This window comes from Pantherophis guttatus, chromosome 4 (assembly GCF_059756535.1).
Source record: "Pantherophis guttatus breed Tessera chromosome 4, ASM5975653v1, whole genome shotgun sequence".
NCBI classification, from domain to species: domain Eukaryota; kingdom Metazoa; phylum Chordata; class Lepidosauria; order Squamata; family Colubridae; genus Pantherophis; species Pantherophis guttatus.
In genome coordinates, this window is record NC_142066.1 from 16,136,372 (window position 1) to 16,163,593 (window position 27,222).

Below are 27,222 nucleotides of genomic sequence, written 5' to 3' on the forward strand. Positions count from 1 at the left end.
CACAACCCAGGAAAGCATATATCCAATACCAATACTAAGAACAAAAACAACAAAGAAAAAATAATAATAACACAAATGTCTAACATTGAGCATAAAAAATCCAACCCAGCTGGATGCTGAAATTAAATAAAAGCACCTTATGAAATCTCCTCCCCTTACATAATGGGTCTACAAATAGTTATAGTCATTCTCTTCCTTATTTTAAAAGAAAACTATATTATATCAACAAATATTCCAGATGAAGAGATCTCTATCTGATAATCAAATTGACCCAACATTACTCTCTCCCTCCCTCGCTCCTTCCCTCTCTTTCTCATATATGTATATGCATATGTGGTGAGCAGGTTAGCTAAAACTACACTAATCTTCAAATCTTTCTGTTAACCATCTGTTATTTAACTTGTATTTAACCCTATTTAATTTGTAGAAGTCCATAAATGACTTCCAGTCTATCATAAAACTATATAGTCCAGTGTCTCTTACATTTCCAACACTAGTTAGAAGTCCCTCTATATACATTTTTGCTAATCTATCTTGAGTCAAAGACCAAGGATACATCATTTTATAAAAATGTTCTTTCAAACTATAATTCAAATTATTTTTTTTACCAATTAGTCCATACATTCTCCCATTTATCTAGCATTATGATATCAGGTAGAATTTAAATGCTGGGTGTCATTGTATTTCCACCAGTGGAGATTTTTTTTTCTTGACAACATAGTTTAATTCACTCTTTTTGTTAATTGCTCTCTTTTATTAAGATCTGGTCTAATTACAATGATGTAACATTTGGGGAAAAAGATAAAAGCCAGGAGCCCAGCACTAGAAGCCAAAATGGCAAAGATCTCCACAGCTGTTGTGTATTTTCCTTTGGTGCTAATGTAGGCAGGCACAAAGGACAACCAGACACTGCAAAACACCAGCATGCTGAAAGTAATTGACTTGGTTTCCTGGAATGTGTCTGGTAACTTCCTAGCTAAGAAAGCTGCAATAAAACTGACTATAGCCAGAAAACCCATAAAACCTAAAACAGAATAAAACATTGCAACAGATCCTTCATTACATTCTATAATTATTTCACTACTTATGGACCACATATCAACATCTGGGAAAGGAGGAGAAGTTCCAAGCCATATAGTACAAAAGGTACTTTGAACAAGAGAACAGGAAAGAACAATGAAAAGGGCCAGTCTATTCCCAACCCATGTCCTCATCCTTGATCCTGGTTTGGTGGCCATGAAAGCAAGAACCACAATGATGGTTTTGGCCAACATGCAAGAAACAGCCACTGAGAAGATGATTCCAAAAGCAGTCTGTCGAAGGAGACAGGTCACCTTCACGGGTCGACCGATGAAAAGCAGAGAACAAAGGAAGGAGAGGAGGAGGGAAATGAGGAGGGTGTAGGAGAGGCTGCGGTTGTTGGCTTTGACGATGGGAGTGTTGTGATACTTCAAGAAAATTCCTAGCACCAGTGTTGTGATAAAAGAAAGCACAAGAGCTGATGTAGCTAAACTGGCCCCCAATATTTCTTTGAAGGATAGATAAGTTACATGCTTTGGCATGCATAAATCCTGGTGGTTGTTTGGATACTGATCTTCTGGGCATTGGAAGCAATCATCCATATCTGGAAAACCAAACGTATTTAAGTCAAAATATACCAGAAAGCTTGGAATTCTTTTTGTAGATGATGGTACCATTATTAATATAAACTATATGAGTAACTGTTATGATTGAACTTCAATGAAACTAGTTGTTCTTGGCCTAGGTTTCATACTAAAGTTCACATTGTTGTCAAATATTGCTAGGAAAGCCTTTTATTTTGTAGTGCATACCAGTATATTTCTCTTAGATAAATTACAGCTGTATACTTCCTTCCTTCCTTCCCTCCCTTCCTTCTTGGTATTGATCTTAATAATTTCTCTGGTTAATATTAGTATTTTCCTAATTATACTGAAATATGTGATCTATATGTTTGTGCGTGCATATATCTTTTGGAATTGACACTTCTTGTTCAGTTAGTTCTTCCATGGAAATGAAACTTCCAAGAATCATTGGGATATTCCAGTTGAATCTGTCTGAATTGTAGAAAATGTAGAACCTGCAAATTGTATAGAGGCATCTCATTCTGGAGACGATTAATAGACTAAGTTAAGACCCCACCTTGTTCCTTTGTGCATATGACTCCCTTCCTTCCATTTTTCTCAATTTCAAAGCAATGTTATTGTGTATTGTTTTAACGTTTAATATTGTTTCTATTGATTATAAGCTATCTAGATCACCTTGAGGTGATATGCTTGGCAAGTAAGTTAAATAAATGAATAAATAAATAAATAAAACTTGCATTTCTTAATGGAAGGTTTGGTGGGTTGTTGTTTTTTTTAGTCCAATACATTCAGTGATGGGATTCAAATAATTTAACAACTGGTTCTCTTCCCTAATGATCAGTTGGGTAGGCGTGGCCATGGTGGCCATGGCCATGGGGTGTGACAGGCAGCACTTGGCCTCCTGCACCCCCTGGGAACAAAAATGGTCTGCAGGGTCCTTGGCACCCTGTTTTGGGCACAGCCTCCTAGGAGTGAAAATGCACCACGGGGGGGGGGACACACTGCCCCCACCCCATTTTGGGCCTAGTAGGCCTCCCTGAAGCCTCCTGGGAGTGAAAATGGGACACCGGGGGGGGGGCGTGCCACACATTCCCACGCACCATTTTGGGCCTAGTAGACCTCCCTGCACTTACCTGGGAGTCAAAATGGGGCATGTAGGAACTCCTGGAAGGGTCAGGGCCAGCAGCAATTTAACTACCGGTTCGCCTCAACTGGCCCAAACTGGCTGAATCCCACCATTGAATACATTTGTGTGTAAAAATGTTTAGGTCAGAATAAGATTAACAGTAAGAGGAGGAGGAAACTTTCTCCAGGTACCTTTTATCAGTTCAACAGTGAGTGTACAATACTTAACTCCATAAGCACAGAAATAGCAATAGCACTTAGATTTAAATATCATTTAGATAGACAGTAATCCCTGTACCAAGAATTCCATCTTTCAAGGTTTGTATCAGTTTCTTGCTTCTCCTCATCTGTTAAATCTTTACAATCACAGAGAGAGAAGGGGCAATTTAGACCAATTCAAGATCTACTCAGACTAGAAATAGAAGTAAAAGCATCTTTGTAAGGTTACTGTCTGACGTCTGCTTCTGCACATGTAATAAAAGGAAAATCCCAGTTATGCATAATCAACTTCACTGTTGAACTCTTTTTCTAAGTACTAGAATTGCTTTTAGGGCTAGTTGTAAATTGATTTTCCCTCCTTCTATTTTCATAATCCAATTTCTTGTTGAATTGAGAAAATATAAGAAAATCTCAGCCAGCGTCCAGTGTCCCTGTATCCAATGTTTCCCTCCCTCCCTCTTCTTTCTTTCTTTCTTTCTTTCTTTCTTTCTTTCTTTCTTTCTTTCTTTCTTTCTTTCTTTCTTTCTTTCCTTCCTTCCTTCCTTCCTTCCTTCCTTCCTTCCTTCCTTTCTCTCCTCTCTACTCTTTCTTCCTTTGCCCCCTTCCTCTTTTTACCTGTCTGGTCTGAAATCTTCCCCTTTGGACATAGAGTGCAATCATAGCAGCAAAATGATCGTCCTTCAATTTTGGTCTTTCTGTAGCCTGGATGGCATTTTTCATTACAGAGTGAAAGAGGCCGTTCCTTTGCAAGAATGAAAAAGATAGTTTGTTATATAGAAAATAACTTTCGAATTCTGTATTTGTAAAGCTTATAGATATCTGGGAATGCATGGCAGTTCTCCATTCTCTGAGAGGAAAACCTGACGTGTGAACATAAAACTGAAAATTGAACCGTCATCTGTCATCAAACGTAGAAGGTTTCCCAGAATACTCTAATGAGTCTAGCTGAAACCAAATTCAGGACATCATATTTATTTTGTTAGTTAGTTTAGAACCCTCTAGAATCAAGCCCAATTTGTGATGAATATATGGTCTCATTTTGTTAACCATAATTCCGGTGTAGTTTTTCATTACAATTTGATTTTATTTCTTTATGTATGCATTTATTCAACTTCCCATTTAATCTAAAGCAGGAAATTTCCACCAAGAATATTTAGGTGCCGTCCAGTACATGATTTAGATTGATTTAAAATCTAATAATATTTTGTGGTGATTTTATCCATCACTGTTGTGTACGGGCTTAATTTCTCTGTCCAGTTCTCTGTCCAGCAGCGTCATTGCCTAAAGAGCAACAAATATGCAATTGGTAAAAAGTCAAAATTAGCACAAACCATTTCAGAGGATCTGTGGGATGTATTCTCTGCAGTCATCAAGAGGGAGTTAACTTTGATTGATAATAAGAAAAGCATATATCCAAGATGCCACTAGAAATGCCTCCATAATGGAGAACGATTTCAAAATTAGTACAATCACTAAAAATATATAGTATTTTTTTATGATAATTCCTAACATATTTAGAGATGGTACTCATTATTCAGTTTGGAGAGAAGGACTGGTATTTGCACAATTTCCCCCAGTGATATGATTATACAATCCCGGGTTATTAAATTGAGATGAAGAAAATATGCACAAAAATCTTTATTCACTTTAAGATTGTTAAATTTTTGGAGATCCATCTTTCAATGTCTTTCTGTTAAAGAAATAGAATTTTCTAAGTTTGCAAAACTGTAGAAAATTCAGACAGAAAGAGAGACAATGTTTTATCACTCACACCACAAATTGTAATATATTTTTCTGAGTCTTAGTGAAACCTAATATCATGCATTGATCTTCAGAGAAGATCAATTAATATATTAATAGTGTGTGTGTGTGTGTGTGTGTGTGTGTGTGTGTGTGTGTGAAAGAGAGAGACAGAGAGAGGAGAGAGAGGGAGGGAGGGAGAGAGAGGGAGGGAGAGAGAGAGATAGAGAGGCGGATTGGACAAAATGTTGGAACTGATATTAAAGTAATGGTTGTTTATAATAGGACAATTACAAAGCAAATTTTTTTAAAGGGTTCAGAAACACAGACTTCAGAATGTGGGGAACAGACAATAACAGAATGTGGATCTTTCCCTCTGGGCATCGAGTGCAGTTATAGCAACAAAACAATTGCCCTATAATATTTGTCTTGCGGTAACCTGGCTTGCGCTTCTCATTACAAAGTATATGATTCTTTTTTTCTTCTATTCATTTGTGTCTGGTTCACAAAGACTATTTGGACAAGTCCCTGCAGTTTTCTTGGCAAGATTTGCCTTTGGTTCCTTTCTAAGGTTGAGAAAAGGTAACTGGTCAAAGCTCACCCAACTGGCTTTTTGTCTAAAATGGAACTGGAACTCATGGTTGCCATGTTTCCAACCTGATGTCTTAACCACTACATCAGACTAGTTCATTTCCTTTATATCTTCAGTGTGGTCATGTAGGAACATATTGAGTCTTAGGAAATTAATTGACTGTATTGTTGCATTTATTGATCTGTATGCAAATTTGTTTTGAATCAACAGAGTTTGCTAATGGGATTGTACAAAGATTGTACGGAGATTCTGACCTAAGCCTAATACACAAAATTGTCCGCTACAACATCCTACCTGTTAATGACTATTTCAGTTTTAACCGCAATAGTAACATGGGCAAACAACAGATACAAACTCACGGTAAACTGCTCCAAACTCGATTGCAGAAAATACGACTTCAGCAACAGAGTTGTCAATGCCTGGAATGCTCTACCTGACTCCATTGTTACAGCCTCAAACCACCATAGCGTCAACCTTACAGTGTCTACCGTGGACCTCATCCCATTCCTAAGAGGTCTGTAAAGGGGGTGTGCATAAGCCAACCAGCGTGCCTACTGTCCCTATCCTACTGTACTCATTGCTAGTTCATATCCATGTTTAAACTTATACCTGTTATCTAGTATATGTTCAACAAATTAAATAAATAAAATAAAATAAATTGGTACCCTACAGTGAATTAAATTTTGTCGGCAAACAAATTCTCTCTTATTTGCAATGGGGCCAGAAATTGCTCTTAACAGTTTTATTCCTTATCCAGGAAATATATTAACCTTCATTGAGAGCCTTGATAGTACAGTGGTCTACGCACCCTGTTATTAATACAGCTGCCTGCAATTTCTGCTGGTTCGAATTTCTCCAAGGCTCATGGTTGACTCAGCCTTCCATCCTTTCTAAGGTAGGTGAAATGAGGACCCAGTTTGTGGGGGCAATAAGCTGACTTTGTATAAAATATACAAAAGTATGAAGGCTATTGCTTAACACATTGTAAGCCACCCTGAGTCTCCGGAGAAGGGCGGCATATAAATCAAATTAAAATAAAAAAATAAACATAAAAATTGGATGAATGGATTATAATGGTGATAGAATATGAATTTGCACCATAATTCTCAAGTCTTTCCATTACTGGAAACTAAGAAAGAAGCAGATGATCAACCATTCCTGTCTTTCTGAAGGACTCATCGTTTTCCACATAATTACACTGAGCACAAGCTTCACAAGCAAAAAAACAAAACAAAACAAAACAATTCACATGTCTGAATATCTGTGCCATTCACATTGAAGTTTGAGCTGTGTAACACTTTTGGAACAGTGGGGAAAAAGTGGTGAAAGAAGTGCAACAGGAGTTAAAAAAACATAGACTCTACCTGATTAAGCCAGCTGGGCCAAACCACATCATGTTCATCAATAATCAAACATTTGTCAGTGGTTACTGATGGGTCTAACTTTCCAACTGTCTTTCTGAGAAAGGTCTGGTTTGAGAAAGTGATCCAGTTTATGATGTCAAATCCTGCCAGCAGTTCACCATTCTGGTCAAAAGAAATTTTTTCTCCAGCACTGTTATTAAAAGATATCCTTTGTAGAAAGTGGTGGAGCTAAACAGTCATGAAAGAAGTGAAAACAGATATATTTGTAGGACAGTCAGTAGCTAAAGTTCTCTTTCAAAACATGCTATTAATAACTCAATAAATAAAATATTCATTAGTTCAATAATAAGACTTGAGAAATATTTACACTACCAGAAACGAACAATATATCTGTGAAATAATATTTTTTTTTCTTATGCAAAGAATAATGCCATATATTGCAAAACTCAATTTTGTAAAGATGACATAATGCATCATTAAAGAAATCTAACCATTTATCAAAAAGTAGAAAACTTATAAGAGACAATACAATAATAAATAATCTACTGAATATCTGGGTCAAACACACAAAAAATAAGCTTATGTTTACCCTTTCTACTTCTTGCCTTGTTATTGAATGTCTATTTTTAAAAAGACTTTTATCATGATAACAAGACATCCCATGGATGTCTCTTCCCCTTACCTCCCTCTCTGTGTCCTACTATTTGCTTTTGTACTTTTGGGTTTTATAATATAAACTAATAACTCATTCGAGATAACAACAAATATGCATAAAGACGGGAGGTTGAACAACTAGCCTTGTGATGTGATCAGAACAATCTTGAACTAAACACATTCAAAACCGTAGAAATTATGGTAGATTTTAGGAGAAACCCTCCTATACTACCACTTCTTACAACACTAGACAACACGGTATTAACAGTAGAGACCTTCAAATTTCTAGGTTCTATCATATCTCAAGACCTAAAATGGATTCCTAACATCAAAAATGTCATCAAAAAAGCACAACAAAGAATATTATTTCCGCACCAATTCAGGAAGCTCAAACTGCCCAAGGAGCTGCTGATACAGTTCTATAGAGGAACTGTTGAGTCTATCATCTGCACCTCTATAACTGTCTGGTATGGTTCTGCAACCCAACAAGACAGATACAGACTTCAGAGGATAATTAGAACTGCAGAAAAAACACAATTACTACCAACCTTCTATTCAGGACTTGTATACTGCACAAGTTAAAAAGAGGGCTGTAAAAATATTTACAGACTCCTCGCATCCTGGACATAAATTGTTTCAACTCCTACCCTCAAAATGACGCTATAGAGCACTGCACACCAGAACAACTAGACACAAGAACAGTTTTTTCCCAAATTCCATCACTCTGCTAAATAAATAATTCCCTCAAACTATTCACTAAGTCTGCATAACTATTAATCTTCTCACCGTTCCTATCACACATCTCCTCCCACTTATGACTGTATGACTGTAACTTTGTTGATTGCATCCTTACGATTTATATTGATTGTTTCCTAGTATGATTCAATTGCTTATTTGTACCCTATGACTATCATTAAGTGTTGTACCTTATGATTCTTGGTGAATGTACCTTGTCTTTTTATGTACACTGAGAGCTATGCATCAAGACAAATTCCTTGTGTGTCCAATCACACTTGTCCAATAAAGAATTCTGTCCTATGCTGTCCTGTCCTGTCCTGTTTGATTGTGTTCAGTTCAGTTCAGTTCTGTTCTGTTCGGTTCTATTCTATTCTATAAAAATGAAAAAAAAGGCATCTTGTGGAAAGATAATAAATTGGAAGATTTTATTTTTAATAAGACAAACATGAGAGGTCTTGGGCTTCCTACTTCATAATAATCCACTGTACATACTTGGTTTCAATGTTTTAAAATAGGAAAAATAGCACAAAAAGAACAGGAGAAACAAGGAAATTTTGAAAGACTTTGATTTCTGAATTTTAAAACCTTGTGACACACAATTTTGTTTATTTGCTCCTTCTAATTTAAAAGTTGTTATATTAATATTAATCAGAATCTGAGAAGGTCAAATGTGATAGGATAAAATGTATATTGACTTTGATTATGGTAGCAATAATTGGAATTTCAAGGGAATAACTTTTATTGTGAATGTTTTCTCTCTGTCTGTCTGTCTGTCTCTCTTTCTCCTCATATGTGAATGTGTGTGTGTGTGTGTGTGTGTGTGTGTGTGTGTGTGTGTCTACATGCACCTTTGAGTCAGTATTGACTCCTAGTGGGTACTTGGACAAGTCCCTGGAGTTGAATGTTATACATAGAGAAAATTGGTATAAGGTGTTCTATGACTGGTAGTATTGATGGTTAAAATACACAAATTATTTTGGGCAAAAAAAATTGAAAGTGTGGTGAGCAACATACACAAAGTTTTGAGAAGTAATTCATTCAGGAAGAAACAAATGTTGAAAATTAAATTCCCATCATAAATTGTTATATTTTTGTAAATTTTTATCAAACCATATATTCCCTCAAAGTATACTTAATTTGCTTTGTATATGTTAATTGCTGCAGAGTTATTATAAATGTCTTATGGGAAGGCATATTGGATTTCTTCCTTAGAAGAATGACTAAGTTTTCATAAGAGTAACCTTTAATATCTAGAATTACCTCATTTCTAAAAAAAATAATTCAGATTGTAGAATTCAGATCTAATAGGAAACTATATTGGGCTATTGTTTTAAAACATAATTTTATATCTCACAAGACATAAATAGTGAAAATTACTAAAGGTCACTATATACCCAAGCAGTTCAAAAATGAAAAAGCTGATACATATCCTATGTTACTGCTTTAATATACTTAGTGGAAGGTCCTAATTATTCTCCTTACCCTCCATGACTGTTGATTCAGGAAATTCTTTCTCGTCATTCTTCTTTGTTGGCCTTGGAAAGAATGCATGGCATGCAAAGCATGTGCAATTGCGTGGACAGCATTGTAGATACTGTAGCTGTGGGCAGTCATGCTGGTTTCAAACATAGATACAGGGAGAATCTCTAGTTTCTCCTCCCCAGTGCAGATATTGTCATTCTGTTCATCTGTGATGGAAGCTTGAAGCAAACAGTTAAAGATCTGTTGCCAAAACTGTATTAGAAATCCATCTTCCTTATCTAAAACGGGGCTCCTCATCTGAACAAATTTCTGGAAAGCCGACACTTGTTTTGAATGTACGGCAAGCGTTATAGAGCCATGAATGAAATTAAGATCCCAATATCTTTGGAAAGGAAGGGATGAGTAGTCTGCCTCCGCTGTCATAAACCAAACCTTGGGGTTACATGGCATATCATTATATTCTGAAATTCTGAGCAAAGCCCTTAAATTTAGCATACTCTGAAATCCCCCCAGAAACATCACTATTTTAGCTGTACTCTTAAAAACAATGCTTAAAATGTTGTATGATGTACGCATTGTCTTCTCATCCTCACTGAGAAATCCACCTGGTATTTTTTCTACAAATTCAAAACAGATCCCACTTCTGGAAAACATGGGAATAATATTTCTCAGCAAAGTCCCAGCTATGTTGCCAATAGTAAAGTACAACATCCCAATCCAGGTCCAGCCAAAATGCAAAAAGAGCTGGAGAAGTCCATGATATTGATGATCAGCCTTTGGAAGCATCCAATAAAAGAAATGATTTTGCGTAATGCTATTGGTCTCTGGGACAGAACTATATGCAACCTAAAACAAACGAGGTGATGAAAAATACCAGTCAAACAGTAAATGGTGGGTCTTTGGTATATTTTAATATAATTGTATTAAATACCACTGATTAATATGCTACATAATATTAACTGAAATGAATTTAATTAATGTTTCAATTTAATCATTTAATTTAATTTTTAATAAGTTGATCATGTTGAGTCCAGCAGCATTGAACTCCTGATTGTCAAGAATGAAACTTTGGCAGCTACGTGCTTTGTCTTTTCTACTTGCCATTAGATGAAGATGGGGAGGTGCTGGTTATGAATGAGTTAACTAGAGAAATGAAACTTTTACAGCTCCACTGAAGCTTGTGAGCATCTGGAAACTTTAGAAGGATATCTTAGCAGGTGAGCAATTGAGGCAGATGATTCCCAATTGATCGAAAACCATGAGTGGGACACAGAATAAGACGCACAGTTATTATAACAATGACTTCTTGTGCTGCCCTCCATTCTGTAGACTCTGCACCCCCAGACTGAAACTGTAGTGTCACCTCTGTATCCAGAGGTAAGCAACACAATACCATGTTTTCTTTGAACCTGAAGGATTACCATATATACAGCTGTACTTGTTATATTTGGATGTTCTTTCCATAATTCAGCTGAGATTATCGAAGCTACATTTGTTTTTAAACTTTCTCCAAAAGAAAACACAATGAAATTTATTGTCCACAATGAAATTTTAGAATACTAAAATGTCATTAACCCACCTCAATCTCCAATATATGTTAAGCAAAGGACTTACCTGCACAAATTTGTAAGCTGTCATAATGGTAGCCATATCAAGAAATTCAATAGAACTAGGTCCTCCTATGACAGCCATCAGATTCTTCTGATTGTGACATTTATAATTAGGGATGAATCTATTTGGTGTAGAGAGGAGTTCCAGAGCAGCAATATAAGTATATCTCGGAAGAAAATAGTTATTGTAAATGTTGAAGCCTAGTGTGATATTGGTTAAGATCTGGGGATTTTTATTAATCTCCTTTACAGCAAAAACCACAGCCAAGATGTGTTGGTAGCTCTGTGACAATATTCTACAATGAAATTTAAAAAATAGTTAAGCATTCTCTGTATAATTAGTTACAAAATAAAGTTTTCTTCTTTCCTGTTTTCAAGCACTAGAAGAATGATGTATTTTATTATAAATATTTCTTGTTTGCTATTGAACTAAATTAAAATGATTTATACTGTAAGACGTACTCACACCATCAGACTACACTGAACAGAAAGAGGTATTTTTCTGAAGAAAAATAAACAGATGCTACAGTACATAATTTAAAAGACACTTGGTTCTTCACAGATGACCAAAATCATACACTGTCAAATGTCATGCGGAGAAAATATAAAAAAAGAATAGGAAGTTTTAAAATAGTTCCTCACATGTATTCTACCAAATCACCCTTATTGGGATGACATCTGAATAACATCCTTTCAGACACAACAAAGGTCTGAGAAATTATGCCACCAACAATGAGGTCCCCAGCTTGATAATATTTATGAAGAATTGATGCAGGCTCAGTCCTCATGCATTTTGCTACTGGAATTTGGCCAACACTCTTAGGGAGAAAGAATAATATGAGGAAACCAAGAATTACAGCTACATAGAATATCATTTGTGAAAAGAAAGACTTCCTCGGATCCCACATTATTGTTAGCACACCCTTGATCTGCAAAGCAAAGGGATGGATTGAAAGCCAGGTAAATGCAGGTTAAAACCTCAGTGCCAAGCCTAGGATATTATTCTATCTCTATAGTCCCTCTATTTCTGAAGGCCAGAGGAGATGTTTAAAGTCTCTGTCAGTAGTATTAATGGCCCTGGGAATTCCTCAGTTTGCTGAAGAAGTTCATAATTATAGAGAAGGTAATGAATGACTCAAGAGTTACAGAACCAGTTCTGTTTTGTTCTTTTTCTTCTTTTATTTTGCAAAATTAATTTGTTTTATAACAAAACTCCAATGTCCCCAAGAGACTTCCTAGTCATACTGAATTTTGGCCAGTGAAGGACATATAGACAACATCATTTCTATTATACTATGAGAACAAAATTGAATATAGACCATGTGAGAGTATTTGACTTCAAAGTTGTTAGGATATGGTTTGAGCCTAACAAGTTGTCCAGGCAATATATGTGTTCTGTGATTTTAATATGAATATGTATTATGTGACTTTAACGTTTTACTGCTGATTCATTGTAATGCTGAGTCATGCTGTAATTAGATAATCACTAGTTGTAAACGTATTTAAGAAAGGTACTGTAACGTATTCAGTTGATGATATGCTACCATAGTGTGTGGAGTTGCATTGTGCTATCATCGTTGGATGTATCTGTTACCATCATGGTTTGTGAACCAGAGTGAGTTTGTTATTCTAACCAACTACTGTTTGTGTGGTAAGAAGATTTTTGTATCACTGGACTGATTTAACTGGCAAAGACTTGGATTAATTTCAAGACTATGACATTGTTTTTTCACTATAAAGTAAACTTTTGATAAACCAGTTTGCACAGCTCTTATTCATTGCTCTCAGCAATGTTTCTCTGTGCTCTACACTCTGCTGGTTGGTAACACAACAATATCCTTAACAAAAGTCCATCTCAGAGAGTACAAAAAAAGAAAAAGAACATATACAATTCCCTTCATGTTGCCACAATAACAAAGATGATATAGAGAAATGCATGCTTTGATGAGATTGATATGTCAAGTAGAATTTTCTTTATTGTTTTTCTATACTGTATATTTATTGTGTTTTATCAATAAGAATAAATACAAAGAAAAAAAACCTCAACCATATACAACCCAGGAAAGCATATATCCAAAACCAACAAGAATAAAACCAACGGGGTGGGGGGGGGCTGGCCAGCATTGTGGCAATACAATGGACTCTTTGAGGGCTCTCAAGGATTTGTCGATATCTCTGCTGTCCGGGAGTCCCCAGTGACCTAAGTCATCCTGTAGGGATGACAACAAGAGGAGCACGGACCAGTCAGCATAGGGAGATTGCAAACTCCCTGTCTGGACCAGAAGAAGCTCCTCAAACCGGGCAGTGCAGAAAGCGACAGAAGAGGAAGTAAAGAGACAGCGTGTGACATCGAGGTGAGAGTGATTTGACTATTTTTCCTTTTTTTAAAAGAGAGATAGAGTTTCCCTTTAAATTCACTTGAAAGATCTATAGGGTGGAAAAAGACTTGCTGAGAGTGAGGAGTGAGAGCGGGTGTGTATTCGCTCTCACATCCGGTAATTAGGCGGCAAGGAAAGCGAAACTGGAAGTTTTAATTTTATTTAAATAAATATTTATATAAATCAAATTTTAAAAAAATATTTTATTTTTACTGATTAAGAAGGACTTGGGGAACTTTCAACCTCTTTAAAATTAATAACAAGAATTTGGACAATAAATTGAAGATTGAATCCCATTTCGTTATAGAACGGTGGTGATTGATAAATGAAACTTTGAAACAACATTTTTTTAAAAGGAGTGAAAGCATTGTATTTTTATTGAAAGTTAACCTGCAGTGCCATCTAGTGGCAGAAGGGAAAAGATTTTGACTTTGAAGACTTAGAAGAAATTCTAATAACAATTCACCTTGACATTTTGGCTAAATGATAACAGAACAGATGTGGAAGAGAGAAGACTAGACTTTGAACTTTCCTTTGAACTTTTCTTTTCCTTTTTCTTTTTGGCTTTTAATCTTATATCATTTTTTTCTTCTTCTGGGGTGACATAATCTTTTGTGAACACTTTGAAGCGCTCTGTTTTGAGATTTGTTGGTGGGAAAGTGAAAAGTTTTTGTTCTTTTTTTCTTTTTTTGAATTGCCTTCTGTTTAGAGGCTTTTTACTGAATTTAACAGAATTAGAGTGCTAAGAATTTGGATTATGATTTGAAGAGTCAGAAGAAGAAAAATGTTTTCTTTCTTTTTGTTATTGCTGTCTGGATTTTTATTTTGAACCTTTATCTTTTGTAGTTGGATTGGGTTTTTTTCTTTTTCCTCTCTCTCTCTCTCTCTCTCTCTTTTGATGGGAGGTTTGGAGCTTTGAATGTTTAGAGGGAGGTGATTGATTGAGATTTTTTTGTTTTTGTTTTTCTCTTCTTTTTCTCTTATTTTTGCTAATCCAACTATTGGGTGGGTTAGACACTTGGATTATAAATAAACCACAAGAGGATTATAAATTATTTGGAAAGGTGGAAATGAAGAAATTTACAGCTCACTTACATTCAACATCAAGTTCCTCAACAACAGAAACACAGAAAACCTCAGAGATGATGGAAGTAAAAAACTTTATGCAATCGCTTCATGATGATTTAAAACAGGAGTTAAAAGAAATAGAAGCTATGATTGGGAACAATGAGGAGAGAATCCAGAAAGTAGAAGAAAAAGCGGAAACGAGAGAGAAGAAGGTTGAGGAACTAGAAGAAAAATTGATGTCAACTGACAAAACACAAGAAAAAAAACAAATATCCTGTTGGAAATGGAGCATTCTGAATTTTACTTAAGATCTCAAATATAGAGGAAGAAAACAGAGAAAATTTACCTGAGATGATTACTGAGATTCTGTCAGAAGCTTTGAGACAATCCAAGGAAAAGATTTTAAATGAGATTGATGAAGCTTTTAGAGTACATACAAGATATGTAATGAGGAATAAACTCATAGTTGATGGAATTGAAAAAACATGAAATAAATTTAAATGAACAGGAATCATTAGCAAATAAATTGAGAGCAACTAAGCAGAATTGTTTTGAAAATGCAAATAAACCAGGAAGGTGGTTAGCATATAAATTAAAAAAAGAGAAGGAGAAGAAAATTATAAAACACTTACAAGATGAAGAAGGGAAACTACACTATAGAAATGAAGAAAAAAAGAAAGTAATTCAAAAATATTATGAAAAACTTTATTTTCAAGAGAAGATTCTGGAGGAAGAGATAATAAGTTATTTGGAAAAATCAGACTTAAGTAAAATAACAGAACAATATAAGGGAATGTTAGAAGAAAGAATAACAATGTTGGAATTAACAGAAGCAATAAAAAGACAACAAAGTGGGAAAGCACCAGGACCGGATGGTTTACCAGCTGAATTATACAAAATATTACAAGAAGTGATGAGTAATGTAATGTTGGAATTATTTAATAAACTTTTAATGAAGCAAGAATGCCAGACTCATGGGGTGGGGCATATGTAACACTTATACCTAAAGAGGACACAGATTTACAACTGATAAAAAATTATAGACCAATTTCATTGTTAAATGTGGATTACAAGAGTTTTGCTTCAATAATAATGGCAAATAGGTTGAAAAAAACATTAAATGAATATATTCATATGGATCAAAATGGATTTTTACCAAAAAGGCAAATTAGAGACAATATGAGGATAATTTTGAATACTTTGGAATATTATGAGACACACTCAGAAAAGCAAATGGCCTTTTTGAATGCACAAAAAGCTTTTGATAATGTGAACTGGCAATTTATGATAAAACAATTGCAGATAATGGATTTTGGGGAGAGATTTATAAATACTATAAAAACGGTTTATGACAGACAATCCGTAAGATAATGATGAATGGAAAAATGACAGAAAATGTCAATATCACGAAAGGTACTAGACAAGGATGTCCTCTATCACCATTGATGTTTATTTTGACTTTAGAAGTTTTAAATAGAAACATTAGATGAAATGAAGAGATAAAAGGGATGAAAATTAAAAAAACAGGAGTATAAATTGCAAGCTTTTGCAGATGGTTTAATATTCATCATAGAGGAACCACAAATAACAGGCCCTAAATTACTAGAACAAGTAGAGGGATATGGAAAGGTGTCTGGCTTGAAAATAAATAAAAATAAAACAAAAAATTTGGTGAAAAATATTACAGAAAAACAAAAAAGAGAGATAAAAGAGAATTTAGATATACAAATGGTGAAAAGAGTTAAATACCTTGGAGTATATTTAACCTCAAGATGAGTAATGGTAAAAAAATACAATTATTATAGACTAAAACACCAAATTGAGAAAGATTTGGAGAAGCGGAAGAATCTTCAATTATCACTTATGGCAGCGGTTCTCAACCTGGGGGTCATGACCCCTTTGGGGGTCGAATGGCCATTTCACGGGGGTCGCCAAAGCCCTCTCTCACCCCCCCATGCCTTCACTCACCCTCACCCTCTGCCTCTGCTGGATCGCCCGGTCGCCGTTGGCTTACCCCACCCACTCCCAATCTATTGCTGCCTCCGGAGTCCCAGCTAATGGCTAGAGGGGAAAAAAACTTTAAATTCTTGCCGCCGGGCTTCAAAGAGCCGCCCTACTCTCAGCTGTTTTGCGGAGGGCTCTGTTGCTAGCTAGCTGCAAAGAGGTAAATTCCTGGAGCAGATTTTTTTCCCCCTAGCTATGCTGAAAAAGCAAAATTGAAAGTAAGCAGGGTCTTGGCTGCAACGTGACAAAATGAGGCAGAGAGATTTCTTTTTCTTTTTCCTCACCAAAAAAGGTAGGTGCAAACTGCAAACAATGGGAAATTTAGGGCAAGAGGAGGTTCAAGATTTTAAATCACAGAAGAAAAAAAGCTCTATTTAACTAGGGAATTGTAATAATTGAGATACTATTAATTGCATATTGTGTTGAAAGCAGAAATGGTTAAGTTGTGGTTTGGAGGAATATATGGGAGAAATTATTTGGTTTATTATTATTGGTAAATATAATTAATTGATTTGTAAGAAATTGGATTGCATGGAAATAATTGGAATATTCATGTTCATATTGATTAATATACAAAAAAGGTAGTTATATAATTAATTGATTTATATTAAAATGTTGAATTTGTATTAAACAACTGTATTACATAATTAACCAATGTGAGGATGGATATAAAAATAGATGACAATGGGAAGGGGTATAATATAGAATAGAAGGGAAAAATTGAATTTGATTAAGATTAGAGATGAGGATGAAGGGTAATATTGGTTTTTTAAAAAAATAGATGAGTAAATATGGTAAAAAGGAAATATAAAAATTGTAAATTTAATTGAAATGACTAAATACTGTGTTGGAAGAAATATCCTTCTGGGTTCTGCTCCAAGTGGGGAAAAAGACACTGGAAACATGGAGACTGCTTGGAAAGATGGTTTAATGGTGGACAGGATCACATGGCTTGATGGGGCCCATTGTGTTAGTTTCTGTTGCTATTGTTTTGCAAATGTCCTTTGACAAAGGATTGAGTTTCTGCCTCTGGCCCATTAACAAAGGGTGGGGGGCAGGAAGGTGGGAGTTGCTTTGTCTGTAAAATATGCTTCTCCATTTCTCATACAGGAAAATATAATATTCTGCCTTTTTAATATTTCCCAAAATATTTCATTCTTCTAGGAAAGGGGTGGGTGCTAACCTCCTACAACTGTTTAAATTTGTGAACTGGCCAAATACTCTGTTCAAAGAAAATACGTTTTATGTTTGTATGTGTGTTTCTATTTATTGCTATTTGTTCTCTTTTTATTCTTTAAAGTTTAACAATTCATTCTTTATCTTAATATCTTAATATTTGTTTGGGTTTGGCTTTCTTCCCTTTCATCTTTTTTATTGTACAGCAATCTTTCTCCTCAAACCTACCACCTCTGTCTTTTCTTTCTTACTTACTTTCTCTTCCCCCCTTCTTCTTCTCCCTACTTCCTCTTTCTTTCTCCTTCTCCTCCTCTCTTCCTCCCTCTCTTACTTTCACTCCTACTCTAATTTCCCTTCCCTTCCTTCATCCCTCTCTATTGCTGTATCCTTTTATGCATATGGACTACTCAGAGGGCTGAAAAAGTTATTTTTGACTGGTCCTCGCACTTTTGACCAGTCCTCGAACTTACGACTGTCCTCACATTTTATGTTTTTGCCCTATCTTATACCATGTTGAAGAGAAGCAGTAGTGAAATGAGTGACATGGTTGTTAAGAATGCTGCACAGGCATAAATGTGAGGATGGTCATAAGTGTGAGGACCAGTCAAAAGTGCGAGGACCTGTCAGAAATGACTTTTTTCAGCCCTCTGAGTAGTCCCTATACATATAGTCACATGACCACTAGCCACGTCCACTCAGTCACATGACCTCCAAGCCACGCCCACAAAATAAGCCACACCCACAGAACCAGTAGTAAAAAAATTTAGAACCCACCCCTGGTTGGGGGTCACCACAACATGAGAAACTGTATTAAAGGGTCGTGGCATTAGGAAGGTTGAGAACCACTGATTTATGGGATGGATTGCAATAATAAAGATGAATATATTACCAAGATTATTATTTCTATTCCAGACAGTACCGATAAAAATTTTGGATATTCAATTGATCCAGAAAAACGGCAAATGTCAGGCTTGCTTCCTTCAAAGTCCAGGAAAGAATGAGCCAAACTCCATATTTTATAGAGTAATGTACTTTTACTGGAAAATGAAATGAACACAATCTAAGAAAGCTGAAACTGAAGCAAAAGGCATGAAAGTTGCATATAGAAAGCATCCCCTCCCACTGTTCATCATCAATCACCCAATCCAAAGGTCTCCCAGAGGTCAGGTGGATGCACGTCTGGCATTGTCATCAATCAGGAACGCGATGACGGTTGACCCGATAGCCACTTCGGTGCTTAGGTTTCGTTTCTTCAATCCACCAGTTTGCTTCCCTCCCCCTCCTCTTTTCCCTCCCCCGTTTCTTATGGCAGCCAAAGCAGAAAGTCGGAGGCTGACATTCAGCCCCTCCAGGAAAAAGATGTTAGTCCTAAATAAGGAATAAGAAGGGAAGGGAGAAAAAGATTGCAAAATAGACATTAAGGCTTATCAGGGTATTTGTTATGAAACAACTGCACTTTCTTTGGCGCCCGGACATCACGTTTGTTCACCCACTCAGCTTGAGACAGCGGGAAATGTTTCCAGGCCACCAAATATTGCACCCTACCGTGGTGCTTCCTAGAGTCTAAAATTTCGTTGACTTCGAAATGTTGCTCCCCCTCTATCAGTATGGGAACAGGAGGGGAGTCTTGTTCTGGTCATAAAAGTGACAAGTGTTCTGGTTTCAACAAACTAACATGAAACACAGGGTGTATCTGTCTCAAAGTTTTTGGCAATTCCAATTCAACTGTGACTGGATTAATAAGTCTAGTGACTCGGAAAGGACCCACATACTTGGGTCCAAGCTTTTTTGATTTTTGTGAAGTCTGTAAGTATTAGGTGGAGAGATAAACCCTGTCACCCACTTTATACACATGTGCCGGGGACCGTTTTTTATCTGCTTGTGTCTTATGCACTTGGTGTGCATCATCTAATGCTTTTCGAGTTACAGACCACGTGCTCCGTTCGATCCACTCAGCCAAAGATGGGTTTTGTGGGGTGTCTTGTGGTAACTCAAGAATTGGCACAAAATCCTGACCAGACGCCACCTTAAACAGAGTGAATCCAGTGCTGCTATGGATAGAGTTGTTGTATGCCACCTCCGCAAAAGGCAATAAATCCACCCAGTTGTCTTGCTGGTAATTTACATAACATCTCAGGTACTGTTCTAACACAGCATTGGTTCTCTCACAGGCCCCATTGGTTTGAGGGTGGTGGGCGGAGCTTAGTCCTTGGGCGGAGCCTATTAATTTTAAAAACTCCTTCCAAAATTTGGAAGTAAATTGTACACCCCTATCCAAAATTATATGTTTTGGAGCTCCATGTAATCTGTAAATATGACGAATAAATAGTTTTGCAAGAGTTTTTGCAGAAGGGATTTTAGAGCAGGGGATGAAATGTACTTGTTTGGAAAACAAATCTGTTACTGCCCAAATGACTGGGCACCCTTCACTTTCTGGTAAGTCCACAATAAAATCCATGGATATTTCCTTCCAAGGAGCATCCGGTCTTGCCACACTCTGCAGCAACCCAGGTGGCTTTCCCAGAGGTCTTTTAGCCGAGGCACACACCGGACAACTAGCCACGTATGCTTCTATGTCGTTTTGAGGGCAGGCCACCAAAACTGTCTTTTAACAAGGTGTAGAGTTTTAACAAATCCAAAGCATCTGGCTGCCTTGGCATCATGAGCGTATTGTAATACTGTTAGTCTTAAACTCTCGGGAACATACAATTTAACCCCAATCCAAGCTAGACCATCACGAAGAGTGCATTCATTTGAATGGGTTTTAAACCATTCATCAGTTTTTAAGGCTTCTTGTAATTTCTGTAGCAGGTCATCTGAGAAAGCTGGATCAGCCCTCGCCTGAGCTCTGGTAGTCACAGGCGCTGCCAGTTGTGTGGAGGGGATGATGGGTTGAACCACTTCTTTCTTGGTACTGTTGTATTGAGGCATTCTGGAGAGGGCATCCGCCATGAAATTCTTTCCACCAGGAATGTAGCGTAGGGTAAAATTAAAATGGTTAAAATGCTGGGCCCAACGAGCTTGCTTAGGTGACAGTTTACGTGGTGTTTTCAATGCCTCCAGATTTTTGTGATCAGTCCAAACTTCAAATGGGTGCTTTGCTCCTTCCAGAAATTGTCTCCACGTTAACAATACCCATCGCACCGCAAAAGCTTCCTTTTTCCATATGGCCCATCTCCTCTCGTTTTCTGATAATTTACGGGACGTATAAGCACAGGGTTGTAATTCCCCTTCTGTGTTCTTTTGCAAAAGCACTGCTCCCATAGCCATGTCACTCGCGTCTGCTTGTACTACAAAAGGCTCTTCCATGTCTGGATATTTGAGGACCGGCTCAGCAGCAAACAGTCATTTCAATTTTTCAAAAGCTGCTTGACAGTCCATAGTCCATTCAAGAGGTTGTGAGGGCCTTGGTTTTGCCTCACCCTTAGTTTTCAGAAGATTTGTTATAGGCAGAGCTATTTTGGCAAATGAGGGGATAAACTGTCTATAGAAATTTGCAAATCCCAGGAAACTTTGTAACTGTTTGCGGGTGCGTGGGGCGGCCCATTCCAATATGGCCTGAACCTTCCCAGGGTTCATCTCTATCCCCTCATGTGATATGTGATATCCAAGACAGTCAATTTTACTTTGATGAAACTCGCACTTAGAAAGTTTGGCATATAGTTCAGCAGCCCTGAGTTTTTTCAGAACCATTCGCACCAATTTTACATGATCGTCCATGTTCTCTGAGTAGATAAGAATGTCGTCCAAGTAGACCAGAACCCCCTTAAACAGGTGCTCATGCAGTACTTCATTAATCAATTGCATGAATACTGCAGGATCTCCCTGTAGTCCAAATGGGAGTACTTTAAACTGGAAACATCCAAGTCGACAGCTAAATGCTGTTTTCCACTCATCTCCCTTTTTAATTCTCACTCGGTAGTAAGTTTCTCGTAAGTCAAGTTTGGTGAAGATTTTTCCCTTTCCTAAGTGAGATAGCATGTCCTTCATGAGTGGTAGGGGGTAAACGTTCTCTACACAAATTGCATTTAGGTTCCTATAATCAACTACCAAGCGAAAGGAACCATCCTTCTTTTCTCGGAAAAACACCGGTGCCTCCACTTTGGGTTTGGCAGGTTTAATAAACCCCCGTTCTAGATTTTTATCAATAAAGTTTCACAATTCCCCTAATTCTCGAGGGGTCATGGGGTAGATTTTTGGCTTAGGAAATTTCACACCAGGGAGTATTTCAATGGTACAGTCCGTAGCCCTTTGGGGGGGCAGTACATCCGAGGCCTTTTCACTAAAAACTTCACGGAGATCCCAATATTCTTTAGGAATCTTTTCCTCTCCTTCAATGTGGCCTACTGCCATTTCCACAGTTTCGGGTCCTGATCTATCTTCTAGGGGGGGTTTCCCTCTCTAATCTCGGTTTTCCGGTGCGAATACGCAGGATCCCGGTTTTCCAATTAATTCGGGGGTTCCATCTGCGGAGCCAAGGCAGTCCAAGTATGAGGGGTCGTTCCATGCCAGGGGCCACAATGAATCTGAGATTTTCTACATGATCCCCCAGCTGCATTTCAATGAGTTCAGTCACAAAACTGGCTGGGCCCCCTCCTGCAATAGATCCGTCCAACTGACAGAACGCAATAGACCTTTTTAGCGTTTTTAATCTCAGGCCCATCTTCTCCACCACTTTCGGGCTGATTGTGCACCTGGTGCACCCAGAGTCTAGTAGGGCTAATATCTGCGCTTGTGTCCCTGTGGATGGCACCCTTATTTCTACGGGGATGAGCATGGGGTCCTCGGTGTGACTCACCAGATCATTGGAGTCGGAGTCAGAGTCCGTCCCGCTGTCATCAGCGGTGGTCGGAGTTCCCAACTCACCCTTGTTTCGAGGAGTGAACTCAACGACTTCTCCTTTCAAGGCAGTGCTGTGGGTTTTTCCAGGTGTTTTGTCAGCCTTCCTGGGTCCCAACCCAGTGGTCTTAGGTACTGGTTTGGAGAAACATTCGGCAGCCCCATGTCCTTCCTCCCCACATTTGAAACAGGTGAAAGGCTTTGACTTTGGTTTGAATTCCGCCTTCCTTTCGGCCATTTTAGGTGCTCCCTTACGGTAAAAGGAGGATGATGGGTCTCCAGCACACCCCCCTCAGAGTCGGCTTCTGGCCAGCTCGATCTCCACATCCTCAACTGCTATATACCAACTCTGCAAATCTTCGGGAACCCCCCAGCCTCTACAATCCTTGTATAACTCTTCATTCAGCCCATCTTTGAAACTCTCCAGTAGAGCTGCTTCTGATCACCCTGTCATGTAGGGTGCCAGCTCGCAGAATTCTGGGGTATATTCTGCCACTGATCTCCAACCTTGCTGGATGCTTTTCATTCTAAGTCTCGCTTTCCGTTTGGCTAGGTGGTCTTCAAAACGCCTCATAAGAACTCCCATGAATTGGTTGTAGTTTCTTAGCAAAGGGGAGTCATTATTGTGGAGGACCACCATCCATTCAGCTGCGACTCCCTCTAATACGCTCGTGACACATCTCACTCGAGCAGCATCTGACAAATAGTCTTCCCCCCAATCTTGCATGTAGTTCTATACTTGAGTCAAAAAATAACCCAAGGTCTTCGGATTTCCATCATATTTCCCGGATAGGGGGGGAATTTTTGGTTTTTTACGTCTGCAGGGAGGAGCCTGCAAGGCTGGGCGTCCCTGACCTGTTGCATCCCTCATTCGAGCCTCCGAAGCCTGAGATATTCTTTCCTCAGCTTCCTCATCTTCTCCCCCATAAGCTGTCTTCCGACTTCCCTCTGGGGCCAACTCCTCCCTTCTCCACAGGGAACCCATAAAACTCACGGTTTTTTGGCTTTCTTCAACATCACGGAGTAGTTGCGCTGCCTGTGCCAGCATGAGTTTCTCCTTTTCTTCCTGCAGCCACACTGCCTCCCCCTTACGTGGTCTGGAGCTGATTACACCCTGGGGGGGTCTCTCCCCAGTCCGGCAGCCTTCCTACTCTTTTTGACCATCTGGTTTCCTCAGTCTCCTCTGGGAGTCGGAGTCTTCTCAACCATTCGGCAGTTTCTTCCTGTGTTTGAAATGGAGGCATCGCTGACCCCGACGCTCCCATTTGCGTTTCCTCAGTTCCCTGATCTGACATGATCTAAGTTACAGTCCCCTTGGTGGTTTTCCAGGATGACTGAAGTGAGTTTCAGCTTAATGTCAGGCTTGCTTCCTTCAAAGTCCAGGAAAGCATGAGCCAAACTCCATATTTTATAGAGTAATGTACTTTTACTGGAAAATGAAATAAACGCAATCTAAGAAAGCTGAAACTGAAGCAAAAGGCACGAAAGTTGCATATAGAAAGCATCCCCTCCCACTGTTCATCATCAATCACCCAATCCAAAGGTCTCCCAGAGGTCAGGTGGATGCACGTCTGGCATCGTCATCAATCAGGAACGCGATGACGGTTGACCTGATAGCCACTTCGGTGCTTAGATTTCGTTTCTTCAATCCACCAGCTTGCTTCCCTCCCCCTCCTCTTTTCCCTCCCCCGTTTCTTATGGCAGCCAAAGCAGAAAGTCAGAAGCTGACAGCAACAATTATGGGAAAGGAATTATAAATTAACTATGTCCACTACATATAAGGAAAATCAATATAAAATGTTTTATAGATGGCACATGCCACCTGAGAAACTGGCAAAAATGTTTAAAGATAAATCAGCCAAATGTTGGAAATGTCAAAAGTTACCAGAGTCATATTACCATATGTGGTGGACATGTTCAGAAGCTAAAAACTATTGGAATAAAATTAAGATATGGCTGGAAGAAATGAGACAGCAACATATTGAATTTAAACCAGAGCTGTTCCTATTGGGTATCCTCTCCGAAAAAAATAGTAAAGAAAATATTTATTTGATTATACATGTAATAACAGCTGCAAGGATTGTTTATGCACAAAATTGGAAAGCAGAGAAAATACCTTTGGAAGGAGAAGTAATTAAAAAAATTCTAGATTGTGCAGAAATGAACAGATTGACTTTGATGATTAAAGAAAGAGAAGAGTCAGAATATTTTAAGAAATGGAATCATTTGTTAGAAAGGAGATACAAATAATTAAATTTATAGTTATGTATAAAAATATTATGATTAGAATATTGTGTTAGTGATGAATTGCTGTAATGGACTGGGCGAAAATGAAGACAGAAGAAAAACAAAAAGAAGAATCTTCGGAGATAGCACCAAGATGTCACATGGAAGGAATGACTGATGTATTAAATGTTTGTTTCTCTAAAAAATAAAAATAAAAAATTACAAAAAAAGAGAATAAAAATAATAAAAATAAAAATAAAAATGACCCAAGTATCTAACATTGAACATTAAAAATCCCACCCAGCTGGATGCTGAAAATAAAATAAAAGCACCTGATGAATTCTCCTCCCCTTACATAATGGGTCTACAAATAATTATAAACATCCTCTTCCTTATTTTTATTTTTATTTATTTTATTTTATTTTATTGCTATACTTCTATACTTCTATACCTATATTTTATTTAAGAAGAAAACTATATTATATAAACAAATATTCCAGATGAAGAGATATCTATCTGATAATCAGATTGACCCAACATTACTCTCTTTCTCCCTCCCTCCCTCCCTTCCTCTCTCTCTTTCTCATATATGTATGTATATATGGTGAACAGGTTAGCTAAAACATTACACTAATTTTCAAATCTTTGTTAACCATTTGTTATTTAACGTGTATTTAACTCTATGTAACTTGTAGAAGTCCACAAATGACTTCTAGTCTCTCATAAAACTATATAACCCATTGTCTCTTACATTTCCAACACTTGTTAGAAGTCCATCTATACATTTTTGCTAATCTATCTTGAGTCAAATACCAAGGATACATCATTTTATAAAAATGTTCTTTCAAACTATAATTCAAAGTAATTTTTTTACCAATTAGTCCATACATTCTCCCATTTATCTAGCGTTATGACGTCAGGTAGAATTTAAAAGATTGGTGCCATTGTATTTCCACCAGTGGAGATTTTATTTTGACAAAATAGTTTAATTCACTCTTTTTGTTAATTGCTCCCTTTTATTAAGATCTGGCCTAATTATAATGATGTAACATTTTGGGAAAAAGATAAAAGCCAAGAGCCCAGCACTAGAGGCCAAGATGGCAAAGATCTCCACAGCTGTTGTGTATTTTCCTTTGGTGCTTATGTAGGCAGGCACAAAGGACAACCAGACACTGCAAAACACCAGCATGCTGAAAGTAATTGACTTGGTTTCCTGAAATGTGTCTGGTAACTTCCTAGCTAAGAAAGCTGCAATAAAACTGACTATAGCCAGAAAACCCATAAACCCTAAAACAGAATAAAACATTGCAACAGATCCTTCATTACATTCTATAATTATTTCACTACTTATGGACCACATATCAACATCTGGGAAAGGGGGAGAAGTTCCAAGCCATACAGTACAAAAGGTACTTTGAACAAGAGAACAGGAAAGAACAATGAAAAGGGCCAGTCTTTTCCCAACCCATGTCCTCATCCTTGATCCTGGTTTGGTGGCCATGAAAGCAAGAACCACAATGATGGTTTTGGCCAACATGCAAGAAACAGCCACTGAGAAGATGATTCCAAAAGCAGTCTGTCGAAGGAGACAAGTCACCTTCATTGGTTGACCGATAAAAAGCAGAGAACAAAGAAAGGAGAGGAGGAGGGAAATGAGGAGGGTGTAGGAGAGGCTGCGGTTGTTGGCTTTGACGATGGGAGTGTTGTGGTACTTCAAGAAAATTCCTAACACCAGTATTGTGATAAAAGAAAGCACAAGAGCTGATGTAGCTAAGCCGGCCCCCAATAGTTCTTTGAAGGATAGGTAAGTTACATGCTTTGGCACACATAAATCCTGGTTGTTGTTTGGATATTGATCTTCTGGGCACTGGAAGCAATCATCCATATCTGGAAAACCAAATGTTTATATTTAAGTCAAAATATACCAGAAAGCTTGGAGTTCTTTTTGTAGATGATGGTACCATTATGAATATAAACCATGTTAGTAACTGTTATGATTGAACTTCAATGAAACTAATTGTTCTTGGCCTAGGTTTCATACTAAAGTTCACATTGTTGTCAAATATTGCTAGGAAAGCCTTTTATTTTGTATTACAGACCAGTATATTTATCTTAGATAAATTATAGTTGTATACCTTCCTCCCTCCTTCCCTCCCTTCCTTCTTGGTATTGATCTTAATAATTTCTCTGGTCAATATTAGTATTTTCCTAATTATACTGAAATATGTGATCTATATGTTTGTGTGTGCATATATCTTTTGGAATTGACACTTCTTGTTCAGTTAGTTTTGTTTTGTTTTGTTTGTTTTTATTGAATTTATATACCGCCCTACTCCCGAAGGACCCAGGGTGGTGAACAGCCATAGAATAAAACATATAAATACAAAATTTAAAATAAAATAA

The 27,222-nt window shown here is 37.5% G+C and overlaps 2 protein-coding genes across 2 annotated transcripts; both read right to left on the reverse strand.

Moving 5' to 3' along the window:
• Nucleotides 1–722: 722 nt before the first annotated feature.
• Nucleotides 723–22,107, reverse strand: LOC132710016 (vomeronasal type-2 receptor 26-like). The gene is made up of 5 exons (XM_060685327.2): nucleotides 22,021–22,107; nucleotides 13,264–13,338; nucleotides 6,645–6,872; nucleotides 3,564–3,690; nucleotides 723–1,624 (listed from the first exon to the last, which is right to left on the reverse strand). The coding sequence occupies exons 1-5, from the start codon at nucleotides 22,105–22,107 to the stop codon at nucleotides 723–725; spliced, it is 1,419 nt and encodes a 472-aa protein (XP_060541310.2).
• Nucleotides 22,108–25,804: 3,697 nt separating this feature from the next.
• Nucleotides 25,805–26,704, reverse strand: LOC132710017 (vomeronasal type-2 receptor 26-like). Its single transcript, XM_060685328.2, has one exon. The coding sequence runs from the start codon at nucleotides 26,702–26,704 to the stop codon at nucleotides 25,805–25,807; it is 900 nt and encodes a 299-aa protein (XP_060541311.2).
• Between the last annotated feature and the right edge of the window lie 518 nt (nucleotides 26,705–27,222).

What these genes read in the sequence shown, in the direction of transcription:
- LOC132710016 (XM_060685327.2), bottom strand. Translation starts at nt 22,107, where the DNA reads ATGGCAGTAGGCCACATTGAAGGAGAGGAAAAGATTCCTAAAGAATAT. An exon ending in TTAGTGAAAAGGCCTCGGAT is followed by an intron (nt 13,339 to 22,020) that starts GTACTGCCCCCC and finishes TCATCCCTACAG; the next exon opens with GATGACTTAGGTCACTGGGG. An exon ending in GAGCCCTCAAAGAGTCCATT is followed by an intron (nt 6,873 to 13,263) that starts GTATTGCCACAA and finishes ATGACTGTTTAG; the next exon opens with CTCCACCACTTTCTACAAAG.
- LOC132710017 (XM_060685328.2), bottom strand. Translation starts at nt 26,704, where the DNA reads ATGGATGATTGCTTCCAGTGCCCAGAAGATCAATATCCAAACAACAAC.